The sequence below is a fragment of the Diceros bicornis genome, chromosome 13 (assembly GCF_020826845.1).
Source record: "Diceros bicornis minor isolate mBicDic1 chromosome 13, mDicBic1.mat.cur, whole genome shotgun sequence".
NCBI classification, from domain to species: domain Eukaryota; kingdom Metazoa; phylum Chordata; class Mammalia; order Perissodactyla; family Rhinocerotidae; genus Diceros; species Diceros bicornis.
In genome coordinates, this window is record NC_080752.1 from 5530421 (window position 1) to 5550096 (window position 19676).

A 19676-nucleotide genomic window follows, 5' to 3' on the forward strand; every position below is an offset into this window, starting at 1 on the left:
GCGCTCTTCTGGGCCCCGTCCCTCAGCGGACCTGTGCGTCCGCCGGAGCCCCGCCTCCGAGCGCGGGCCGTGCTCCGCAGCTCCGACGTCCACTGGCCAGGGGCACGGAAGCTCCGCCCACGGGCCTTTATGCGCGTGCTCTCCCGCCCCGTCCCGCCCTGCCTGGGGTCGGGAGGGTAGAGCCTAGTCATGGACGGCGCTGCAGCGGCGGGGCGGACGGAGGGCATCCCAGAAAACCGAGGAGTTCAGTCGGCGGCAGGTCGGGGAGGTACGCGGGGCGGGAGTCGGAAGGGGCAGCTGGGCTCCCGGGCTCCGCGGGAGGCAGAGGGCGGGCGCTCACGGCCTGTGTTCCCGGGTGTGTGTCGCAGGACGCCTGGTGGAGCTCACCGCGACCCCCGGCGGCCTGGCCCTCGTGAGCCCCTACCACACCCGCCGGGCCGGCGACCCCCTAGACCTCGTGGCGCTCGCAGAGCAGGTGCAGAAGGTGAGGAGGCGCGACTGGCGAAGTAAATGCCCGTCTTCGTTCATGATTGGCCCTGCGTCTTACGGCTCGGACCTCGCAGCCACCTAGTGTGGGGGAGCCTGTGTTCTGGTCTCCGTTTACACACGGGGAAACTGTCATGGCGAGTGGGTGGCCTGGCCCGAACTCTGATCTTCGGAGACCAAAGGCTCCTTCAGCTGCTACTTGAGTGCTGCCATTATCTCCCTTCGTGGGAAGGTTTGCACGGCACTTTCAATATTCATTATTGCATTTGGGCCTTAGGACAGCCCTGTGAGGTGGCAGGATAGTTATTCTTCCCCTTGGACACGTAAAGAGAAGTTTCCGGGGAAATTTCAAGATCACAAATGCAGATTCTACAAGGATGCATAGTCCACTTACTTTAAACTGCTTCCCGTAAGATCTTTACCTGTGACCCAAGAGTGTAGAATTTAACATCTTCTAGAAGGGCAAAGACTCTAAGTTTTGTCCTCTGTCCTCATTCACTGGACACAGTATTCCCAAGTCTAGTGCTTAGACGATGATTGCCAAGAGAAGTAAAAGAAGGAGGAAATGTGAAGTAACAGCAAAGGCACTGGTGGTTTGGACACCTGAGTTTGAATCCCACTTTTGATATTAACTTGCACTGTGACTTGAGGCAAATTACTTTTCTCTGGACCTCAGCTTCTTTATCTGTAAGATGCAGGATTTGAACTATGAGAGCTCCTAGATCTACAGCTCTGAAAAACCAAGTTCCAGCTAATCTCTCACTAAGACTTCTAGTTGTGGGACCCTCTTCAATATGTACAGATTTAGGGCCCTGCTGCTTTAAAGCTTATGTAGTTCCTCCTCCTTGTATCACATTTGCCCTTGTTTATATTCAAATGTCTTTGTTTTGCTGAAAGATCTTTAATAATTAATGTGCTCAAATTCCTTTGCATATTCGTCTCTGTACTTTAGTGTTTTTTTTTTCTTTCAAGTGGGAAGATTTTTATTATTTATTAATTTAGTTTATTGATGTTGTAATAGTTTTTAACATTGTGAAATTTTGGGTTGTACATTTTTGTTTGTCCATCGCCATATACATGTCTGCCTTCACCCCTTGTGCCCACCCCCCACCCCCATTGCCCCTGGTAACCACCATACAGTTTTCTCTGTCCATGTGTTGGTTTATATGCCACATATGAGTGAGATCATACAGTGTTTGTCTTTCTCTTTCTGGCTTACTTCACTTAACATAATACCCTCCAGGCCCATCCATGTTGTTGCAAATGGGACAATTTTGTCTTTTTTTATGGCTGAGTAGTATTCCATTGTATATATATACCACATTTTCTTGATCCAATCATCAGTCGAGGGACACTTAGGTTGCTTCTACTTCTTGGCTATGGTGAATAATGCTGCAGTGACCATAGGGGTGCATAAGCCTCTTTGGATTGTTGATTTCAGGTTCGTTGGATAAATTCCCAGTAGCGGGATGGCTGGGTCATAGGGCATCTCTATTTTTAATTCTTTGAGGAATCTCCATACCGTTTTCCATAGAGGCTGCCCCAGTTTGCATTCCCACCAGCTGTGTATGAGGGTTCCTGTTTCTCCACATCCTCTCCAACATTTGTTGTTTTTTGTCTTGGTGATTATAGCCATTCTAACGGGCGTGAGGTGATATCTTAGTGTTGTTTTGATTTGCGTTTCCCTGATGATTAGTGATGTTGAACATCTTTTCATGTGTCTATTGGCCATCTGTTTATCTTCTTTGGAGAAGTGTCTGTTCATTTCCTCTGCCCATTTTTTGATCGGGTTGTTTGTTTTTTTGTTGTTCAATTGTGTGAGTTCTTTATATATTATGGAGATCAACCCCTTGTCAGATGTATGTTTTGCAAATATTCTCTCCCAGCTGGTGTGTTGTCTGTTCATCTTGATTCTGATTTTGCTTGTCTTGTAGAAGCTCTTTAATCTGATAAAGTCCCACTTGTTTATTTTTTCTTTAGTTTCCCTAGTCTGGGTAGGCATGTCATCCGAAAAGATTCCTTTATGACCAATGTCAAATAGTGTGTTGCCTATATTTTCTTCTATGAGTTTATAGTTTCAGGTCTCACCTTCAGGTCTTTGATCCATTTTGAGTTAATTTTTGTGAATGGTGCTAGCAAATGGTCCACTTTCATTCTTTTGCATGTGGCTGTCCAGTTTTCCCAACACCATTTATTGAAGAGACTTTCCTTTCTCCGTTGTATGTTCTTAGCTCCTTTGTCGAAAATTAGCTGTCCATAGATGTGTGGTTTTATTTCTGGGCTTTCAATTCTGTTCCATTGATCTGTGTGTCTGTTTTTGTACCAGTACCATGCTGTTTTGATTACTATTGCTTTGTAGTATGTTTTGAAGTCAGGGATTGTGATGCCTCCTGCTTTGTTCTTTTTTCTTAGGATTGCTTTAGCTATTCGGGGTCTTTTGTTGCCCCATATGAATTTTAGTATTCTTTTTTCTATTTCTGTGAAGAATGTCATTGGGATTCTGATTGGGATTGCATTGAATCTGTAGATTGCTTTAGGTAATATAGACATTTTAACTATATTTATTCTTCCAATCCGTGTGCATGGAATGTCTTTCCATTCTTTATGTCATCATTGAATTCTTTCAATAATGTCTTGTAGTTTTCATTGTATAGGTCTTTCACCTCTTTGGTAAGATTTATTCCTATATATTTGATTCTTTTTGATGCAATTGTAAATGGTATTATCGTTTTGAGTTCTCTTTCTGTTAGTTCATTATTAGCATACAGAAATGCAGCTGATTTTTGTAGATTGATTTTGTACCCTGCAACTTTGCTATAGTTGTTGATTATTTCTAATAGTTTTCCAACGGGTTCTTTAGGGTTTTCTATATATAAAATCATGTCATCTGCAAATAGTGAGAGTTTCACTTCTTCGTTACCTATTTGGATTCCTTTTATTCCTTTTTCTTGCCTAATTGCTCTGGCCACAACCTGCAGTACTATGTTGAATAGGAGTGGTGAGAGTGGGCAGCCCTGCCTTGTTCCTGTTCTCAGAGGAATGGCTTTCAGTCTTTCCCTGTTGAGTATGATGTTGGCTGTGGGTTTGTCATAAATAGCCTTTATTATGTTGAGATACTGTCCTTCTATTCCCATTTTGTTGAGAGTTTTTTTTTTTTTAAAGATTTTATTTATTTATTTTTCCCCCCAAAGCCCCAGTAGATAGTTGTATGTCATAGCTGCACATCCTTCTAGTTGCTGTATGTGGGACGCGGCCTCAGCATGGCCGGAGAAGCAGTGCGTCGGTGCGCACCCGGGATCTGAACCCGGGCCGCCAGCAGCGGAGCGCGCGCACTTAACCACTAAGCCACGGGGCCGGCCCCATTGTTGAGAGTTTTTATCATAAATGGATGTTGTATCTTGTCAAATGCCTGCTCTGCATCTATTGAGGTGACCATGTGGTTTTTATTCTTTGTTTTTTTGATGTAGTGTATCACGTTGATTGATTTGCAGATGTTGAACCATCCCTGTGTCCCTGGTATAAATCCCACTTGATCGTGGTGTATGATCTTTTTAATGTATTGCTGTATTCGGTTTGCCAGTATTTTGTTGAGGATTTTTGCATCTATGTTCATCAGCGATATTGGCCTGTAATTTTCCTTCTTCGTATTGTCTTTGTCTGGCTTTGCTATCAGGGTGATGTTGGCCTTGTAGAATGATTTAGGAAGTGTTCTGTCTTCCTCTATTTTTTGGAATAGTTTGAGAAGGATGGGTATTAAATCTTCTTTGAATGTTTGGTAAAATTCACCAGAGAAGCCATCTGGTCCTGGACTTTTATTTTTTGGGAGGTTTTGATTACTATTTCAATCTCTTTACTTGTGATTGGTCTATTCAGATTCTCCCTTTCTTCTTGGTTCAGTTTTGGGAGGTTGTATGAGTCTAAGAATTTATCGATTTTTTCTAGATTGTCGAATTTGTTGGCATATAATTTCTCATAGTATTCTCTTATAATCCTCTGTATTTCCATGGTATCTGTTGTAATTTCTCCTCTTTCATTTCTAATTTTATTTACTTGAGCCTTTTCTCTTTTTTTCTTAGTAAGCCTGGCTAATGGTTTGTCAATTTTGTTTATCTTCTCAAAGAACCAACTCTTTGTTTCATTAATCCTTTCTGCTGTTTTTTTGGTCTCAATTTCATTTATTTCTGCTCTGATTTTTATTATTTCTCTCCTTCTGACTTTGGGCTTTGTTTCTTCTTCTTTTTCTAGTTCTGTTAGGTGTAATTTGAGGTTGCTTATTTGGGCTTTTTCTTGTTTGTTAAGGTGGGCTTGTATCGCTATGAGTTTCCCTCTCAGGACCGCTTTTGCTGCATGCCGTATGGTTTGGTATGGCATATTTTCATTTTTGTTTGTTTCCAGATAGTTTTTGATTTCTCCTTTAATTTCATCAATGATCCATTGGTTGTTCAGTAGCGTGTTGTTTAATCTTCACATTTTTGTCACTTTCCCAGTTTTTTTTTTCATGGTTGATTTCCAGTTTCATAGCATTATGGTCTGAAAAGATGTTTGTTATGATTTCAATCTTCTTAAATTTATTGAGGCTTGCTTTGTTTCCCAACATATGGTCTATCCTTGAGAATGTTCCATGCGCACTTGAGAAGAATGTGTAGTCAGCTGTTTTTGGATGGAGTGCTCTGTATATGTCTACTAGGTCCATCTCGTCCAGTTTTTCATTTAAGTCTACTATTTCTTTATTGACTTGTTGTCTGGATGATCTATCCATTGATGTAAGTGGGGCATTAAGATCCCCTACTATTATTGTGTTGTTGTTAATGTCTCCTTTTAGGTTTGTTAATAGTTGCTTTATGTACTTTGGTGTTCCTATGTTGGGTGCATATATATTTATAAGTGATATGTCTTCTTGGTGGAGTGTCCCTTTTATCATTATATATTTCCCTTCTTTGTCTCTCTTAACCTGTTTTATCTTGAAGTCTACTTTGTCTGATATGAGTATGGCAACACCTGCTTTCTTTTGTTTGCCATTAGCTTGGAGTATTGTCTTCCATCCTTTCACTCTGAGCCTCTGCTTGTCTTTAGAGCTGAGATGTGTTTCCTGGAGGCAGCATATTGTTGGGTCTTGCTTTTTAATCCATCCTGCCACTCTGTGTCTTTTGATTGGAGATGTGGGGGAAGAGGGAGAATCCCCCTCTGCCCTTTCACTTAAGGTGGTTATGGCTGGCCAAATAATTAACAAGACAGGTTAGTAGGAGAAAATAATACCAAGTTTAATAACATGTATACATGGGAGAAAGCAGGGACACTGCGTTTCTCAACACAATAGCAGAAATTCTCGTCTTAAATACCATGTTCAGCCACCGACAAAGGAGGATGTTGGGGGCGGGGGAGTCAGTTATAGGAGATTACCACTAAAGCACAGTAAACAAGAGTAAGGTTATTATGCAGATTTAAGGTCTCACCTTCCACATTGATAAGCCTCTAGAAATGAGGTCATCCCCCCTCTTCCCAAATACAGAGAGGGAGATACCTTTACAAATGGAGATTTCCTTTATAAATGTAAATGTTTGTCTGACAACTCCTCGCAGGGCCATCCAGAGAATGTGGCCAGAGAGACAGAACTTCCGATAAGATGGGCTTGTTGCTGCCTTTCCTATTGTAATATCTATTTTACATTATGTTACAGCCATCAGATGGAAGATCTGTTCCAGGAAGGAATTACTATGTCAAATTCTTTAGGCAGTTAGTGGGGCAGGTCAAATGTCCATCAGAGAAAACAATCAAGGTAAAGAGATATATTTCAGGGTGGCCAAATCTTGATCTCCCACAGAGAGTTCAATCCATTTACATTTAGGGTAATTATTGATATATGAGGGCTTAATGTTGCTGTTTTGTCACTTATTTTCCGGTTCTTTTGCATTTCCTTTGTTTCTTGTCCCATTTGTTTCAGACTGCCCATTCAGTTTGGTTGTTCTGTCTTATGACTCTTCTAGTTTTCTCTTTGTTTATCATATGTGATTTTGTTTTGATTATTTGTTTAGTGGTTACCTTGAGGTTTGTGTAAAAAATCTTGTGTATGAGATAGTCCATTATCTGATGGCCTCCTATTTCCTTATACTAAGTCAATTCAATCACTTTCCTCTTTCCCTTCTAAGTTGTTCTTATTATACTTTATTCAATCTTGTGTTGTGGGTGTGTGTTTACAGTGATGAGGTTAAATTTATTTTTGGTGAATTCCTTACTTTGATCTTTGATTTTGGTATTTAAGTGGTTGCTAACCTATTCCGGTAAAGATCTACTATTTTTCTGAGTTTGTCTACCTATTTTTCTCCTTGCTCCAAGCTTTGGGTTCCCTTTCTCTTCTTTTTTTCAGGCCTGAGGGCCTTCTTGAGTATTTCTTGTAGTGGGGGTCTTGTGGCCATGAACTCCCTTAGCTTTTGTTTATCTGGGAAAGTTACTATTTCTCCATCATACTTGAAGGATATTTTTGCTGGATAGAGTATTCTTGGCTGAAAGTTTTTGTCTTTCAGTATTTTGAATATATCATTCCAGTCTCTCCTAGCCTGTAAAGTTTCTGTTGAGAAATCCGCTGAGAGCCTGATGGGAGTTCCTTTGTACGTTATTTTTTGTTTTTGTCTAGCTGCCCTTAATACTGTTTCTTTGTCATTGACTTTGGCCATCCTTACCACTGGAAGTCGTGGAGTGGGCCTTTGCCTGTTGGCGTATTCAGGTGATCTGTTGGCTTCGCTTACTGGTATTTCCTGCTCCTTCCCCAGATTTGGGAAGTTCTCAGCTGTTATTTCCTTGACTAGGCTCTCTGTTCCTCTGTCCCTCTCTTCTCCCTCAGGAATACCTATAATTCTTACGTTACATTTCCTAATGGAGTCAGATATTTCTCGGAGACTTTCTTCATTTCTTTTTAGTCTTAGTTCTCTCTCCTCTTCCATCTGGAGCATATCTCTATTCCTATCCTCTATAATGCTAATCCTTTCCTCCATATTGTCAGCTCTGTTCTTTAAAGATTCCAGATTCTTCTTTATCTCCTCCATTGTGTTCTTCATTTCCATCAGCACTGATTGGTTTTTCTTTATGATTTCAATCTCTTTTGTGAAGAAACTCCTAATCTCATTGAATTGTTTGTGTTGTCTCATATTTCGTTGTTTTTTTATGATAGCTATTTTGAAATCTCTGTCGTTTAGGTTATGGATTTCTGTGTCTTCAGGGTTGGTTTCTGGGTGCTTGTCATTTTCCTTCTGGTCTGGTGATTTCATGTGCCTTTGCACTGTGGTTCCTATATTGGCTTTGTTTTTCCTCATCTTGGAAATATCTGGTTGCAATTTCCACCCGCCGCCACTGTGTGGGGGTAAAGGGCTGTGAAATCTGAGGCCCCTGCGCTCTGCCCCGGCTGTTCGCTGCCATCCGCCGGCCGCTTGGTTTGGTCTGGTCAGCTGGTGGGGGGGGGGCTCTCTCTCTCTTTTGCCCTCTGGGTCCCTGGCGTGGGGGGCTTCTCGTTCGCCCCTCGTTATCCGCTCTCCTGGGGTGCTCAGATGTTGATGGTACCCCGTAGCAGTTCTGAGTGCTCTGTGTGGGGGTTTCCCACTGGCGGAGACAGCCCGAAGAGCTACGGTTTCCCCCCAGAGGGCCGCCCCTCCCCCCTCTCTGGGAGCCGCGCTGACCGGATCGCTGATCTCATGGGGAGGGAGCGGAGTTCTCCTTACCTCTCCCCACTTCCTCCAGGGGCCCAGGGCGTTCCACTCTCAGATGTGCGGCAGTGTCGATCTTTCCGATCCTGCTTTTTGCTGTCTAGGAGTCTGTTGTTGGTCTGTGACTGTTCTTTTGTTGTATCTTATCCAGGGAAGAGTTTACGGGAAAGCTCACTCTGCCATGACGCTGATGTCACTCCCCTTTTTATTTTTAAAATTTATTTTATTTTTTAATTGAGGTCACGTTGGCTTATAACATTATATAAATTTCAGGTGTACAACATATTTCGACTTCCGTATATAAACTGCATCATGTTCACCACTAAAAGTCTAGTTGCCATCCGTCACCATGTACTAGTTTTTTTTTTTTTTTTTAATTAAGAAATAGTCAAATGCTTAGGAAAGCTCCTTTGGTTCAAACCTTGTGCCTTCTCTTTTCTAGAGACATGGGGAACAAAGTATAATTTTTATGGATTAGGAGAATATGAGTATTTAATCAGATCACTCTTATCGGGAGGGAGGCTGCCAGGGCCAAATCTTAGGCAGACATTTTCATGGGTTACTGAGTGACCATCATGTTTATTACAATGGCCTGAAACAAAGAAAGAAGGAACACAGTTTTTGTCCTTCAGCCTGTAATCTAGGGAAATATAGAGGAGGCATTATTGTGCTGCCTCCATTTTTCCAACATTATCAGTCTTTGCGAAGCTGAAGAAAAAATACTCTAGAGGACAAATTGGGTCAAGTGTGTTTACTCTCTGTGTACTGAAATGTGCTTTCTAGCAGGGTGTGCCGTTTAGGTATTTATGTGTGTTCAGAAAGCTCAGGAGGGGCCGGCCTGGTGGCACAGCGGTCAAGTACGCGCACTCCGCTGCGATGGCCCGGGGTTCGCCGGTTCGGATCCCGGGTGCACACCGACGCACTGCTTGGCAAGTCATGCTGTGGTGGCGTCCCGTATAAAGTGGAGGAAGATGGGCATGGATGTTAGCCCAGGGCCAGACTTCCTCAGCAAAAAGAGGAGAATTGGCAGATGTTAGCTCAGGGCTGATCTCCTCACCAAAAAAAAAAAAAAAAGCTCAGGAGGCCTGGTATTAAGGTATGAAATTTGGAACCAGACTGATGTGTGTTCAAATCTTCAACAGCCGTTTATTAGCTGTGAAACCTTGGACAGGTTGCCTCACCTCTTTGAGTCTAATTCCTAACATGAGAAAGTGCAGTTATCTCCAACTTCATAAAGTATTAGAATTAAATGAGATAGTATATGTACAGGGCCACGAGTGACTGGGGCCGGAATTTGTGTTTAGTAATTGTGGGTACTTTTTCTCTTGTTTCTGTAGTACTTGGGCCCTTTGTTTACAAGGAACAGATTTGCTGCCACTACCTTAAGAAAAAGGAGATTTATTATAAGGCTACTCCTAACCTGGAACGACCTTAGCTCTAGAAACCGCCTACTCTCTCATTGGCCCTAAGGTGCCTCCTTGTCCTTGAAACAAAAATGCAGATTCTTTTTGGGCCATAAGGCCTTGCATGATCTGGTCCCTGCCGTCTTTTTTACATCCCCTCACACTAACTACTCTTCAGCTGCACTGGCTTCAGAAATGCCTGGAAGCTACATCTATTGCCAATCCTCCTCCTTTTTTTCCCTTTTTCTCCCCAAAGCCCCAGTAGATAGTTGTATGTCGTAGTTGCACATCCTTCTAGTCGCTGTATGTGGGACGAGGCCTCAGCATGGCCAGAGAAGCGGTGCGTCGGTGCGCGCCCGGGTTCTGAACCCGAGCTGCCAGTAGCGTAGTGCGCACACTTAACCGCTAAGCCACGGGGCCGGCCCCTCAAATGACAATATTATTAAATTGAATTCGAATGCCTTCAGGCTACACATGCGTTCCAATTCCTGCAGTCCTCACCACTCTGTTATTAAACCAGTTACTTCATTCATTTCTTATCTTTGATCTGTTGCTACCACATAATTATGGTGATTTCTTTCATAAGAGTGCATCATTATTCCCAGTACGTGTAATACTAACTTTAATTATCTTTCTTTCCGGTGTCTATATTATGCAGAGCTGTGCTGTACAATGTGGTAGCCACTAGCCACATATGGCTGTTGAGCACTTGGAATGTATGGTTAGTGCAACTTGAGAAACTGAATTTTAAATTTTATGTAATTTTAATTATTTAAAATTTTAAAGCTTGATAATTGATTCAATTATTGGAAACTTTTAAATATGCTTGGAACAATTTGAGTATGTGAATTGACTCTTTTCAGTCGAAAATTTTATGAAGGCTAAATATAGATCTAGTATTTCCAATGAAAATTTAGTATCCAAATTGATAGGTGCTGTGAGTATAAAATACACAATATGAAATGTAAAATATCTTATTAACATTTTTTATACTGATTACATCTTGAAATGATAATGTTTTTTGATATGTTGGGTTAAATTAAATGTATTATTAGAATTAATTTTACTTACGCATTTTTACTTTTAACACAGCTACTAGGAAATTTTAAATTACATATGCGACTTGCTTCCTATTGTAAAGGACAGTTGCGTCAGACTCTAACTTGGTGAAGGTAGGGACCTCTCTCATGTTTGCCAGTGCATCCAGTGCCTAGCATGCTGTCCAACACACTGCGCTTGTTAAATGTGTGTTTGTGGGACAGATGTGATTGACTCAGCTTAGTCAGTTGTTTCTGTTCTCTTATAACACTGGCTTATACCTGACTTTTACCTTATGCTTCCTCAGCTAACCAGCAAATTCTCTTAATATTTCTTAGTTTAAGTTTAACCACCTAATTTCTTTTCTTTCACTTAATTGTATACTTAATTAACTGGAAGTGAAGCATCTTTTCTTGAAAGTAAGCTAGAAGTTTTTGACAGATTTCTGATGCCTGAGTGATAATCCTTCCCAATACATGAATTGGTCTTATCAGTCTCTCCTAGCTTCGAAAATTATTTGATTTATTGTAAGCGATTTCCATTGCCTTCAGATGCATTTCCTAGCACAGGGCAGGCAGTCTTCTGTGTACATTATAACTTTGTTTCAGGTCTAGGTCATAGTGCAACCTTTTAAAAATACATTTTAAGTAACAATTAGGATGCAAATATAAGTTAAAATATAACTAAGTATGATGTAAATAATTCAACTGAGGTAATGTGACCATTAACAGATACTTTCTGTATATAGCTAGATTCCTATGTTTCAGATGATAAGAACCATATCACAAGTGTCTGGATTTTCATCGTAAGAGCCACCCTTGATTTCAGTGATGTTTAAACGTGAGAAAATAAATGGAGACCTGAGGAATAAGTGGGGTTGTCAGGCAAAGAGCAAGGGGGAGCAACCAAAGAGCACTTGGTTCTGTGATGTGGGTTCATGTCAGGGAGGGCTTCTCATAAGCAGGTCTATTTGAGCTGGGCTTTGACGTGAATGGGAATCTGTGGGGGAATAGTGAGGATGGGAAGAATATTTTAGGCACAAGTAAAGATGAACTCTTCACATTGGGATCTAAAAAAGAATATCATAGACGTCTTATCCTTTTTTGACCCACAGTTCAGTTTTCTCTGACCTTTAGGCTAATGAATTCATCCGAGCAAATGCCACCAACAAGCTGACAGTCATAGCCGAGCAAATCCAACATTTGCAAGAACAAGCCAGGAAGGTAAGTATGGCTTTTAGGCAGGCTTTCATTTTCTTCATTCAGTTCACAGGATTGACTGAACTTGCTTATAATCATGGTAGCTTATTTGTCTTCAGTACCTCCTAGAAATATAGAGGTGTTGGGTGAGATAGAATAAGCCCAAGAGGTTAAGTATAAGTTTTTTCACTGGGAGAAAGTTTAGTGACATAAAGCCTTTTGGAGGAAAGATGTTTTCAGTTTTAAGAGATATGTACTTACTATAGAAAAATAGGAAAGAAATTTAGAAACCACTCAAAGCCGGTAGTACTCAACACTTTGAAATACAATTCTTCTAAAGGCATTTTTGCAGCATAGTAGCATAGTCTAATTTTTGTCTCTTCAGAATCATCTGGATCCCAGTAGTGATTCATTGCTATGGGGGAGCAGTATCCTAAGCATTGAACAGTTTCAGATTTTGAGCGGGATGATTGATGAATATGAGTACCTGTTACCTCCAATACCTGATTTGTTACATCTGCGGTTCTTAGGTTTTGGAAGATGCTCGCAGAGATGCTGACTTGCACCATGTAGCTTGTAATATGGTGAAAAAACCTGGCAACATTTACTACCTTTATAAACGGGAGAGTGGTCAGCAGTATTTTTCCATTATTTCTCCAAAGGTAAGAACATTTGTTTTTCGCACAAAAATCTGTTCTAGTCTTTGAGAAATTCTTGGTGTGTGTATGTGAAAATGTAAGCATAGGGCTTGGTAAATGGTTTCCTAGAAAATTGGAGGTGGTGTGAGTCCAGATATGACTCTAAAAAATATACATGTGCTTAAATTATTTCACAGTCATTATCTCTGTTAAGGGAGGTATCTGATGTATATTGTAATACTTTCTAGGGCTGATTCTGACTGGTTTGAAGTGAAAAGCAAAAAAAGAAATTTGTGGCATAATTAGGAAATGGGCTTAGTTTCTTTACTGCCTACCCTGATCAGAACTGACTCCTTTGCCTTCTCTAGGAATGGGGGACAAATTGTCCGCATGACTTCCTTGGTGCCTACAAGCTACAGCATGACTTGTCCTGGACTCCATATGAGGACATTGAGAAGCAGGATGCTAAAATCAGCATAATGGACACGTTGCTAAGCCAGCCAGTGGCCCTGCCTCCAAGCACTGAACTCAACTTCCAGGGACTGACTCACTGAGAGTAGACTCTGACAAACAGCTCTCGATGGCAAGGACCTGTCACCTGGTTGTCCCCATTCTCTGCCTTGATGGGAGGTGGCATGAGAATTGAGGACATGTAGGTGAATCATGAACTTCTTGGAAGGAGACCCTGTGTGAATGTAAATGCTGTCATTATTATTACTTTTAGTTGGGCTGGTAATGAATCACATCACTCTATTTTGGGATCCTCTCTGGGTCACAGATACCAGAGCACCAACCAGTCAGTTTCAGAGTACTGGCCAGTGTACTTTCCTTCTCCTTTATCTCCATCTATTCTCCCCATAAGTCAGAGCAGTAGAGAAAGAAGAGTTTCTTCTTCCCACAAAAAGGTTGGCGAGTCATTTTCCAGAGAGGACTGTTTTTAGTCTTTTTGTAATTGGAAGTGTTTAAGATTGGAGTTGAGGCTACTTAATAGTTAGTGTGACTCCAGCTTCAAATTCATCTGGGAACAAGAATGTTGGATAATGGAGGATGATAAACAGCTAGGCTTGGCTGGACTAGAGAGTGTGTGATTCTGGTATTTCTGCACTATTTATGAGGTTTGGCTTGTCCCTTCTGCTCTTTCTGCCTAGCTAGAGTGACTGGAGAATCTGAGGCAGCAGCAATTGCCAGGATTTGGGAAGGTCAGCCTCTACACTCTAAAACTTAAAGAGGGGCTGGCCCTGTGGCCTAGTGGTTAAGTTCAGCACGCTCCACTTCGGCGGCCTGGGTTCAGTTCCCGGGCGCGGACCTACACCACTCAGTGGCCATGCTGTGGTGGCGTCCTACATACAAAATAGGGGAAGATTGGCACAGATGTTAGCTCAGGGCTGATCTTCCTCAATAAATAAATTAATTAAATAAAACCCTAAAGAATTTTAGACTTGAAAGAGATGTTGGAGGCTGCCACTAACCATTGTATGAATTTACTCTATAGCCTCGCTGAGGAGGAGATCCAGAGTTCAGCCATCTGCAGCAGGAAAAATCCATTTAAATGGCATCTTTAAAATATTGTGGAAGAGAGAATAGGAGAGTGGGTGAGAAACAAGAAAAATGGCCAACCTGTTGATTGTGAGTTAACTCAGATTGAAACTAATTTTGACCTGAATTATTCAAGAACTTAAAAGAGGCTTTTTGGCTGAGTTACTCTAGTTCTGATTCTGTCTGGACTCTTGTGGACTCTACCTCACTTCCTGTTTGTTCAGTGGAATTAATCAAATTTATAGCATATCCAGCATGGCTGTACTTCCTTCAGTGCCATATAATCTATCACAGTGTGCTCTAAAAGGAGAGATATGTACTTGAAACTACAGTCGCCCAAGTTCCTTTTGGGGGTGGATGTCTCGTACTGATCTGCTTGGTAATACTGTAACCCCATCCTGGTGTTCATGGCCTTTCCTTATAAGCTGTGCTCTTTGTGAGCTGTGAATGGTCTGCAAAGGCTTAGCACAGGATGGGGCTAGACCCTGACAAGGTCACCCAGGTGATACTTGGTCACTCATTTTACGGGGGAGCGCTCTGTGGAGTCAGCTGCAAAAGCCTCCGACTGGGATGTGGGCCACTCACACACATGCTCACACAGTAGTGGTACAGTAGTTGATTCTGACTACAGAAAGTTTCCCAGGTTTTCAGAAGCTTCTGACCTGCATGGTAATGACACATTTTGAGTAGGTGCTTTATTAGTTATCTATTTCTGCATAAATTACCACAAACTTAGTGGCTTAAAACAGCATACATTTATTATTTCATAGTTTCTATGGGTCACGAGTTCAGGCATACTTGAGTGGGTCCTCTGCTTCAAGGTTTCTCACAGGGCTGCAATCAGATTATTGGCCAGAGCTGGGTTCTCATCTGAAGGCTTGATTGGAGAGGGATCTGTTTCCAGGCTCATTTAAATTGTTGGCAGAATTTCTGTTCCTTAAGTGTTGTTGGACTGAAGTTGTTGATTCTGTTTACTAACAGTCTATTAACCAGAGGCTGCCCTTAGTTCCTTGCCACATGGGTCTACCCAACATGGCGACTTTCTTCATCAGAGCCAACAAGGATAAGAGTCTGCTAGCAGGATGGAAGTTACAGTCATGTAGTCTAATCATGGGAGTGACATCTCATACCTTTGCTGTATTCTGTTGATAAGAAGCAAATCACTAGGCCAGCCTATAAGCAGTGCAGGGAATTACACAAAGGCATGAATACCAGAAGGCAGAAATCATTGAATCATCGAATAGATCTTAGAATCTGTCTGTCACAGTGCTCAGTTGAGAGGGAGAAAGGAAGGTCCTGGGTAAAAGAGGCAGTATTATAAAGTGGTTCAACGTGGTGGCATTGATGCCACAGATCTGGACTTGACTCACAGCTCTGACAAAATAGCCCCCTGCTGGCATCCCTGCTTCCTTCTCTATCTTCTCTCCGATCCATTCTGCATACAGTCATCAGCTTGATCTTTTGAAAATGCAGATCTCCTTCACTCTTGATATTTCCTAACCACTGGAGCAGACGAGAGTAGTGATTCAAAAGAAAACTTCTGTTCAATAAGGGGTGGTCCCTGTACTGACTACAGGCAGTGCCATTGGTTTTTCCTGCTTAAGCCAATTGCCAAGCTTAGGGAAAGTTCGTGGCAATGTGAAGTGATTTTGGAGGTAGCATCTTAGAAGGGGGCACTAGGACCCATTGATTATATACACCCATCTACCCATGCAATAATTTCATAAGTATTAAGTGCCTTCTAGATTCCAGGTTCTGGAGAATAACACAGCTGAGTAAGAGAGGCCTCTGTTTCCAAGGAGCTCACAGTCTAGTGAGGGAGAAACTAAATCAACGATTATGATATGGAATAAGAAGGGCTATGATAGAGGTATTGGTGGGATATCATGGAGCTCCGTGGAGGGGCACCTAACTCAGCTTGGAGAATTTGGCAAGACTTCTTGGAGGAGCTGACACCTGCTTAGGTGTTGAAAAATAAGAGAGCTCGTTTGGAGGCTCTAACTGTTCTTTCTATAGGAAGGTTGTCTTTGGGGTTTGGGGTAGGGTTCACTTTTGAATGGAGTTCATTTGTGAATGAAGAAAGGGATATCCACTTATCAAGCCATATCAACCAAAGTAATCCTGGCAGTCAGAGGGTGGGGTGGTGGTGGAGCGAGATAGGTCCTGGCTAGAAAACTCTTACTTCTAACAGGAGAGAGGTAGATGAAGAATGGGAGGAAAAGCAATTGCAGACAAGAAGCAATATGACATTTGGAGAATTGCAGTCAGTTTAAAGTGAAGAATATGGGCCAGAGACTATGGGAGAAGGGCTAATTGAAGGATTTGGCGTAGGGAGATGGTAATATCAGCCTTTTAGAAACCTCGTTTTGGCAGCAAAGGATGAGGGGAGAGAAGACCCTTAGGAGCCTCTATCCTTAGTCTAAGCAAGAGAGATGATGGAGGTCTGAACTAAGATAGCAGTGGTGGGATGAGGGTGCTATATTTCATTGATTGTAAGATGTACTTTTCTTCCCCCACATTTTAATATCTCTGAAACCTGGATGCTCCTAAAAGTCAATGACATGTCATAGTTTAAGTGGCAACAATTTTTTTCTTTCATAGAGCTACATAAAATAATGGTGTGTCTTACGATGGATGGCATCTTAGATTTGATGAAGTATGGCATTTTGAGAGAACAATAGATTGCCATCTAATAAGATGTGGGGGGATGAGTGAGAGGAAAGAATAATTTTAAGATAATGCTTGAAAATTTCTGGCTTGAATAGCTGTATGGATGGTGGGGATCTACTCAACAAAATATGGAAGAGGGAGACATCCCTGATATTTTCCAGAATAATTAGCAATCTATATTTCCTTCAATAATCCACTGTGTTGGCCCTGCCCAGGTTCACTGGGTGGGAGTAACAGCTGACTATACCTCCCTTTCTCTGCCCTAGGGGTCTGGAAGGAGTGAAGGAAGGCTTGCTTTTGTTCTTATCTTCTCAAGTTATTATACGTCAGTCCATAAGCATTGAGAGTATTGGTGGTGTAGATACAAAGTATTGATGTTGTAAATACAAAGATGATAGTGAGCTTTTATTCTGCCAAGCATATCCATTATCTGATTTAATTTTCACATAACCCACCATTATGAGGTATATAGTATTCCTGTTTTACAAAGTGGAAACATCTGCTCAGATTAAGCAACTGGCCGATGGTTATACAGATAGAAAGTGGTAGAGGTCAGACTCAAACAGTCCTGTTTGATTCAAGTCTGACCATAACCATAACCCTGTTTTGGCCGACTAAGACAGTCCTAGAGGATCTCAGTGTAGAGGTATAAAGAAGTTAATATACAAAAGTGATAGAGTAAGGTGTGCATATGGGATACTATAGGAGTAGTGCACTTGAGTGTTCAGTGATGAGCAGGCAGAGGATGTGTATCAGGGCCCAGAGAAGTTAAATAACTTACCTAAGGTCACATAACTGTAAGCAGTTGAGCCCATGTCTCTGGCACTAAAGCCCGTGTGCAAAACTCCCATGCGCAGGATAGGGTTCCTCCTCTTAAGGAGCTGGAGCTTGGCAGGAAGGAGCTACTAAGTGCCTGTGGTAATTAGACTTGTGTAGTCTAAAGCAGCATTCGATTCAGTGGACTACTCCCTGCTTAAAAGCTTTTTTCTTCATTTTGCTGGAATATCACCATCTCCTGCTTTTCTCCTGCTTTACTGACTGCAGCTTTTCTGTCTCCTGACACCTACATTTTGGACTGTTCTTGGGCCAAGTCCTTGGCCCTCTTTTCTTTCTCTCTGCTAGGTGATCTGATCCATTCCTGTGGCTTCACACACCACTCATATGCTGCTGACTCATACGCACGTCTCCAGCCCTGCTCTCTCCCAAGTTTTGTGCAGACTTGTTTATCCAACAGCCTCACTTGACATCATTACAAGCCTAACATGTCCAAAACAAAAGTCTTGAATTCTACCCAAAAACCTGTTTCATCAAGTCCTCTCCATTTCTGTCAGCACCTATCTCACACCGTTGTTGAGGCCAAAACCCTAAGTCATCTTTGACTCCGTTTGTCCTTCCCACTCCTGTCAACAAGTCGTCTCAACTATCTTCAGAACACATCCCAAATCTGACTGCTGCTCACCACTTTCACCCCTTGGTCCAAGCCACCAATATCTCTAGACTAATGCAGTAGCCTCCTAACCCTCCCTGCCTCCATTCTCATCTTCAGTCTATCTCCACAGAGACTGTTAGCATCATCTTTTAAAAATATATCCGGTCACAACACCTCTACATAAAAATGACCCAAGAATTTCTCATTAAACTTAGAATAAAACTCCATCGTTCTTGCCAAGGTTCTCTGTGATCTGCCATCCTCAGCATTCACCATGTTCCCGCTAACCTCGCTGTTCTTAACACATCAAGCTCATTCCTGCTTCAGAGCCTTTACATTTGCTGTTCCATCTGCCTGGGGACATTTCCCCAAGATCTTTGCATGGTTTGCATCATCTCATCAGCCCATATTAGGTCCTGGCTCAAATGTGACTTCATTGATTACCCTGTCAGAAACACCACCTCCTCTTATGTCAAAATAACTCCTGACCCTGCTCTGTTTTCCATAGCACTCATCATGACCAGACATTATGTGTTGCCTTTCCCTCATACTTGAGTGTAAGCCCTGTGAGGACAGAAACAGTGTCTCTCTTGCTATATCCCTAGCACCTAAAATAGTGCCTGGCACCTAATCAATACTCGAGTAGTGGATGAATGGATGGACATCCGTAGCTCTGTACTTATATTCTGCAAAGGAGCTAAGTCAGTGCAGCTAAGAGAAATATGTGAGCCGCACGTACAACTTTAAATTTTTTAGTAGCCACATTGAAAAATAAAAAGAAACAGGTGAAATTAACTTTAATAATACATTTTGTCTAACCCAGTATATTCAAAATATCAACAAATAATACTGAAACATTACTAGTGAGTTATTGTACATTCTCTTTTTTGAACTAAGTATTCCCGCTCTGGTGTGTATTTTACAGCACATCACAATTTGGACTACCACGTTTCAAGTGCTTAAGAGCATATGTGGCTTGTGGCCACCGTATTAGTGCAAGTGTAGATAGTCTCACCTTACTGTTCCAGTTCTCCATTTCCTATGAGATCCACAGTAGGAGGAAGCCAGAAACTTCTGGCAGATGAGGAGGAGGGTCTTTCTTAGCTACCCCTGCTTCCTCTCCCTCTTCTGAGGGAAGCCTTGGGGATGTCCAGGCTAACAGATGCATGATCATGTTCTTAGAATAATAATAATGATTGAGCTTCTATTCTGTGCTAAGCACTTCATATAATCTCACTTAATTCTCACAACAGTTCCACTTTACAGATTAGGAAATAGGTTCAGGAAAGCAAAATAACTTGTTCAAATTTACGCATCTGGTAAGTGATAGAGCTGGAATGTAAACTTGGTTAAAAGTTAAAGCCAGTATTATAACCATTATGCTACAGTTTTTAATTTGCCACTTTAATGGTCCCCGTGGCATGGACAAATGAAGAGAAATGCAAATGATAGCAAGAAGCTGGCCTGACCCTTGGGCTGGGACTCGTAGCACACCTTTAGTTGCCTCCATCCTTGTTCTCCCTTTTAGTCTCTCAGACACCTTAGGTCTGACTTGAGTGTCAGACCGTGTTCAGGTTTCTGTG

General features: G+C 41.9%; 1 protein-coding gene across 2 annotated transcripts; it reads left to right on the forward strand.

Moving 5' to 3' along the window:
• The first annotated feature begins 154 nt into the window (after positions 1-154).
• On the forward strand, positions 155-14247 carry C13H1orf50 (chromosome 13 C1orf50 homolog). 2 transcript variants are annotated; one of them, XM_058552130.1, is made up of 5 exons: positions 155-268; positions 369-484; positions 11758-11844; positions 12351-12482; positions 12827-14247. In XM_058552130.1, the coding sequence occupies exons 1-5, from the start codon at positions 190-192 to the stop codon at positions 13010-13012; spliced, it is 600 nt and encodes a 199-aa protein (XP_058408113.1). In that variant the 5' UTR covers positions 155-189; the 3' UTR covers positions 13013-14247. The 2 variants fall into 2 exon arrangements, with proteins under 2 accessions (XP_058408113.1, XP_058408114.1); XM_058552131.1 differs by having other exon boundaries at positions 155-259.
• Positions 14248-19676: the final 5429 nt, after the last annotated feature.

Excerpts from the sequence above, each read along its gene's own strand:
- C13H1orf50 (XM_058552130.1), top strand. The coding sequence starts at position 190 with ATGGACGGCGCTGCAGCGGCGGGGCGGACGGAGGGCATCCCAGAAAAC. Across the intron at positions 485-11,757 it reads TCGCAGAGCAGGTGCAGAAG|GCTAATGAATTCATCCGAGC; the intron begins GTGAGGAGGCGC and ends TCTGACCTTTAG. Across the intron at positions 11,845-12,350 it reads TGCAAGAACAAGCCAGGAAG|GTTTTGGAAGATGCTCGCAG; the intron begins GTAAGTATGGCT and ends TGCGGTTCTTAG.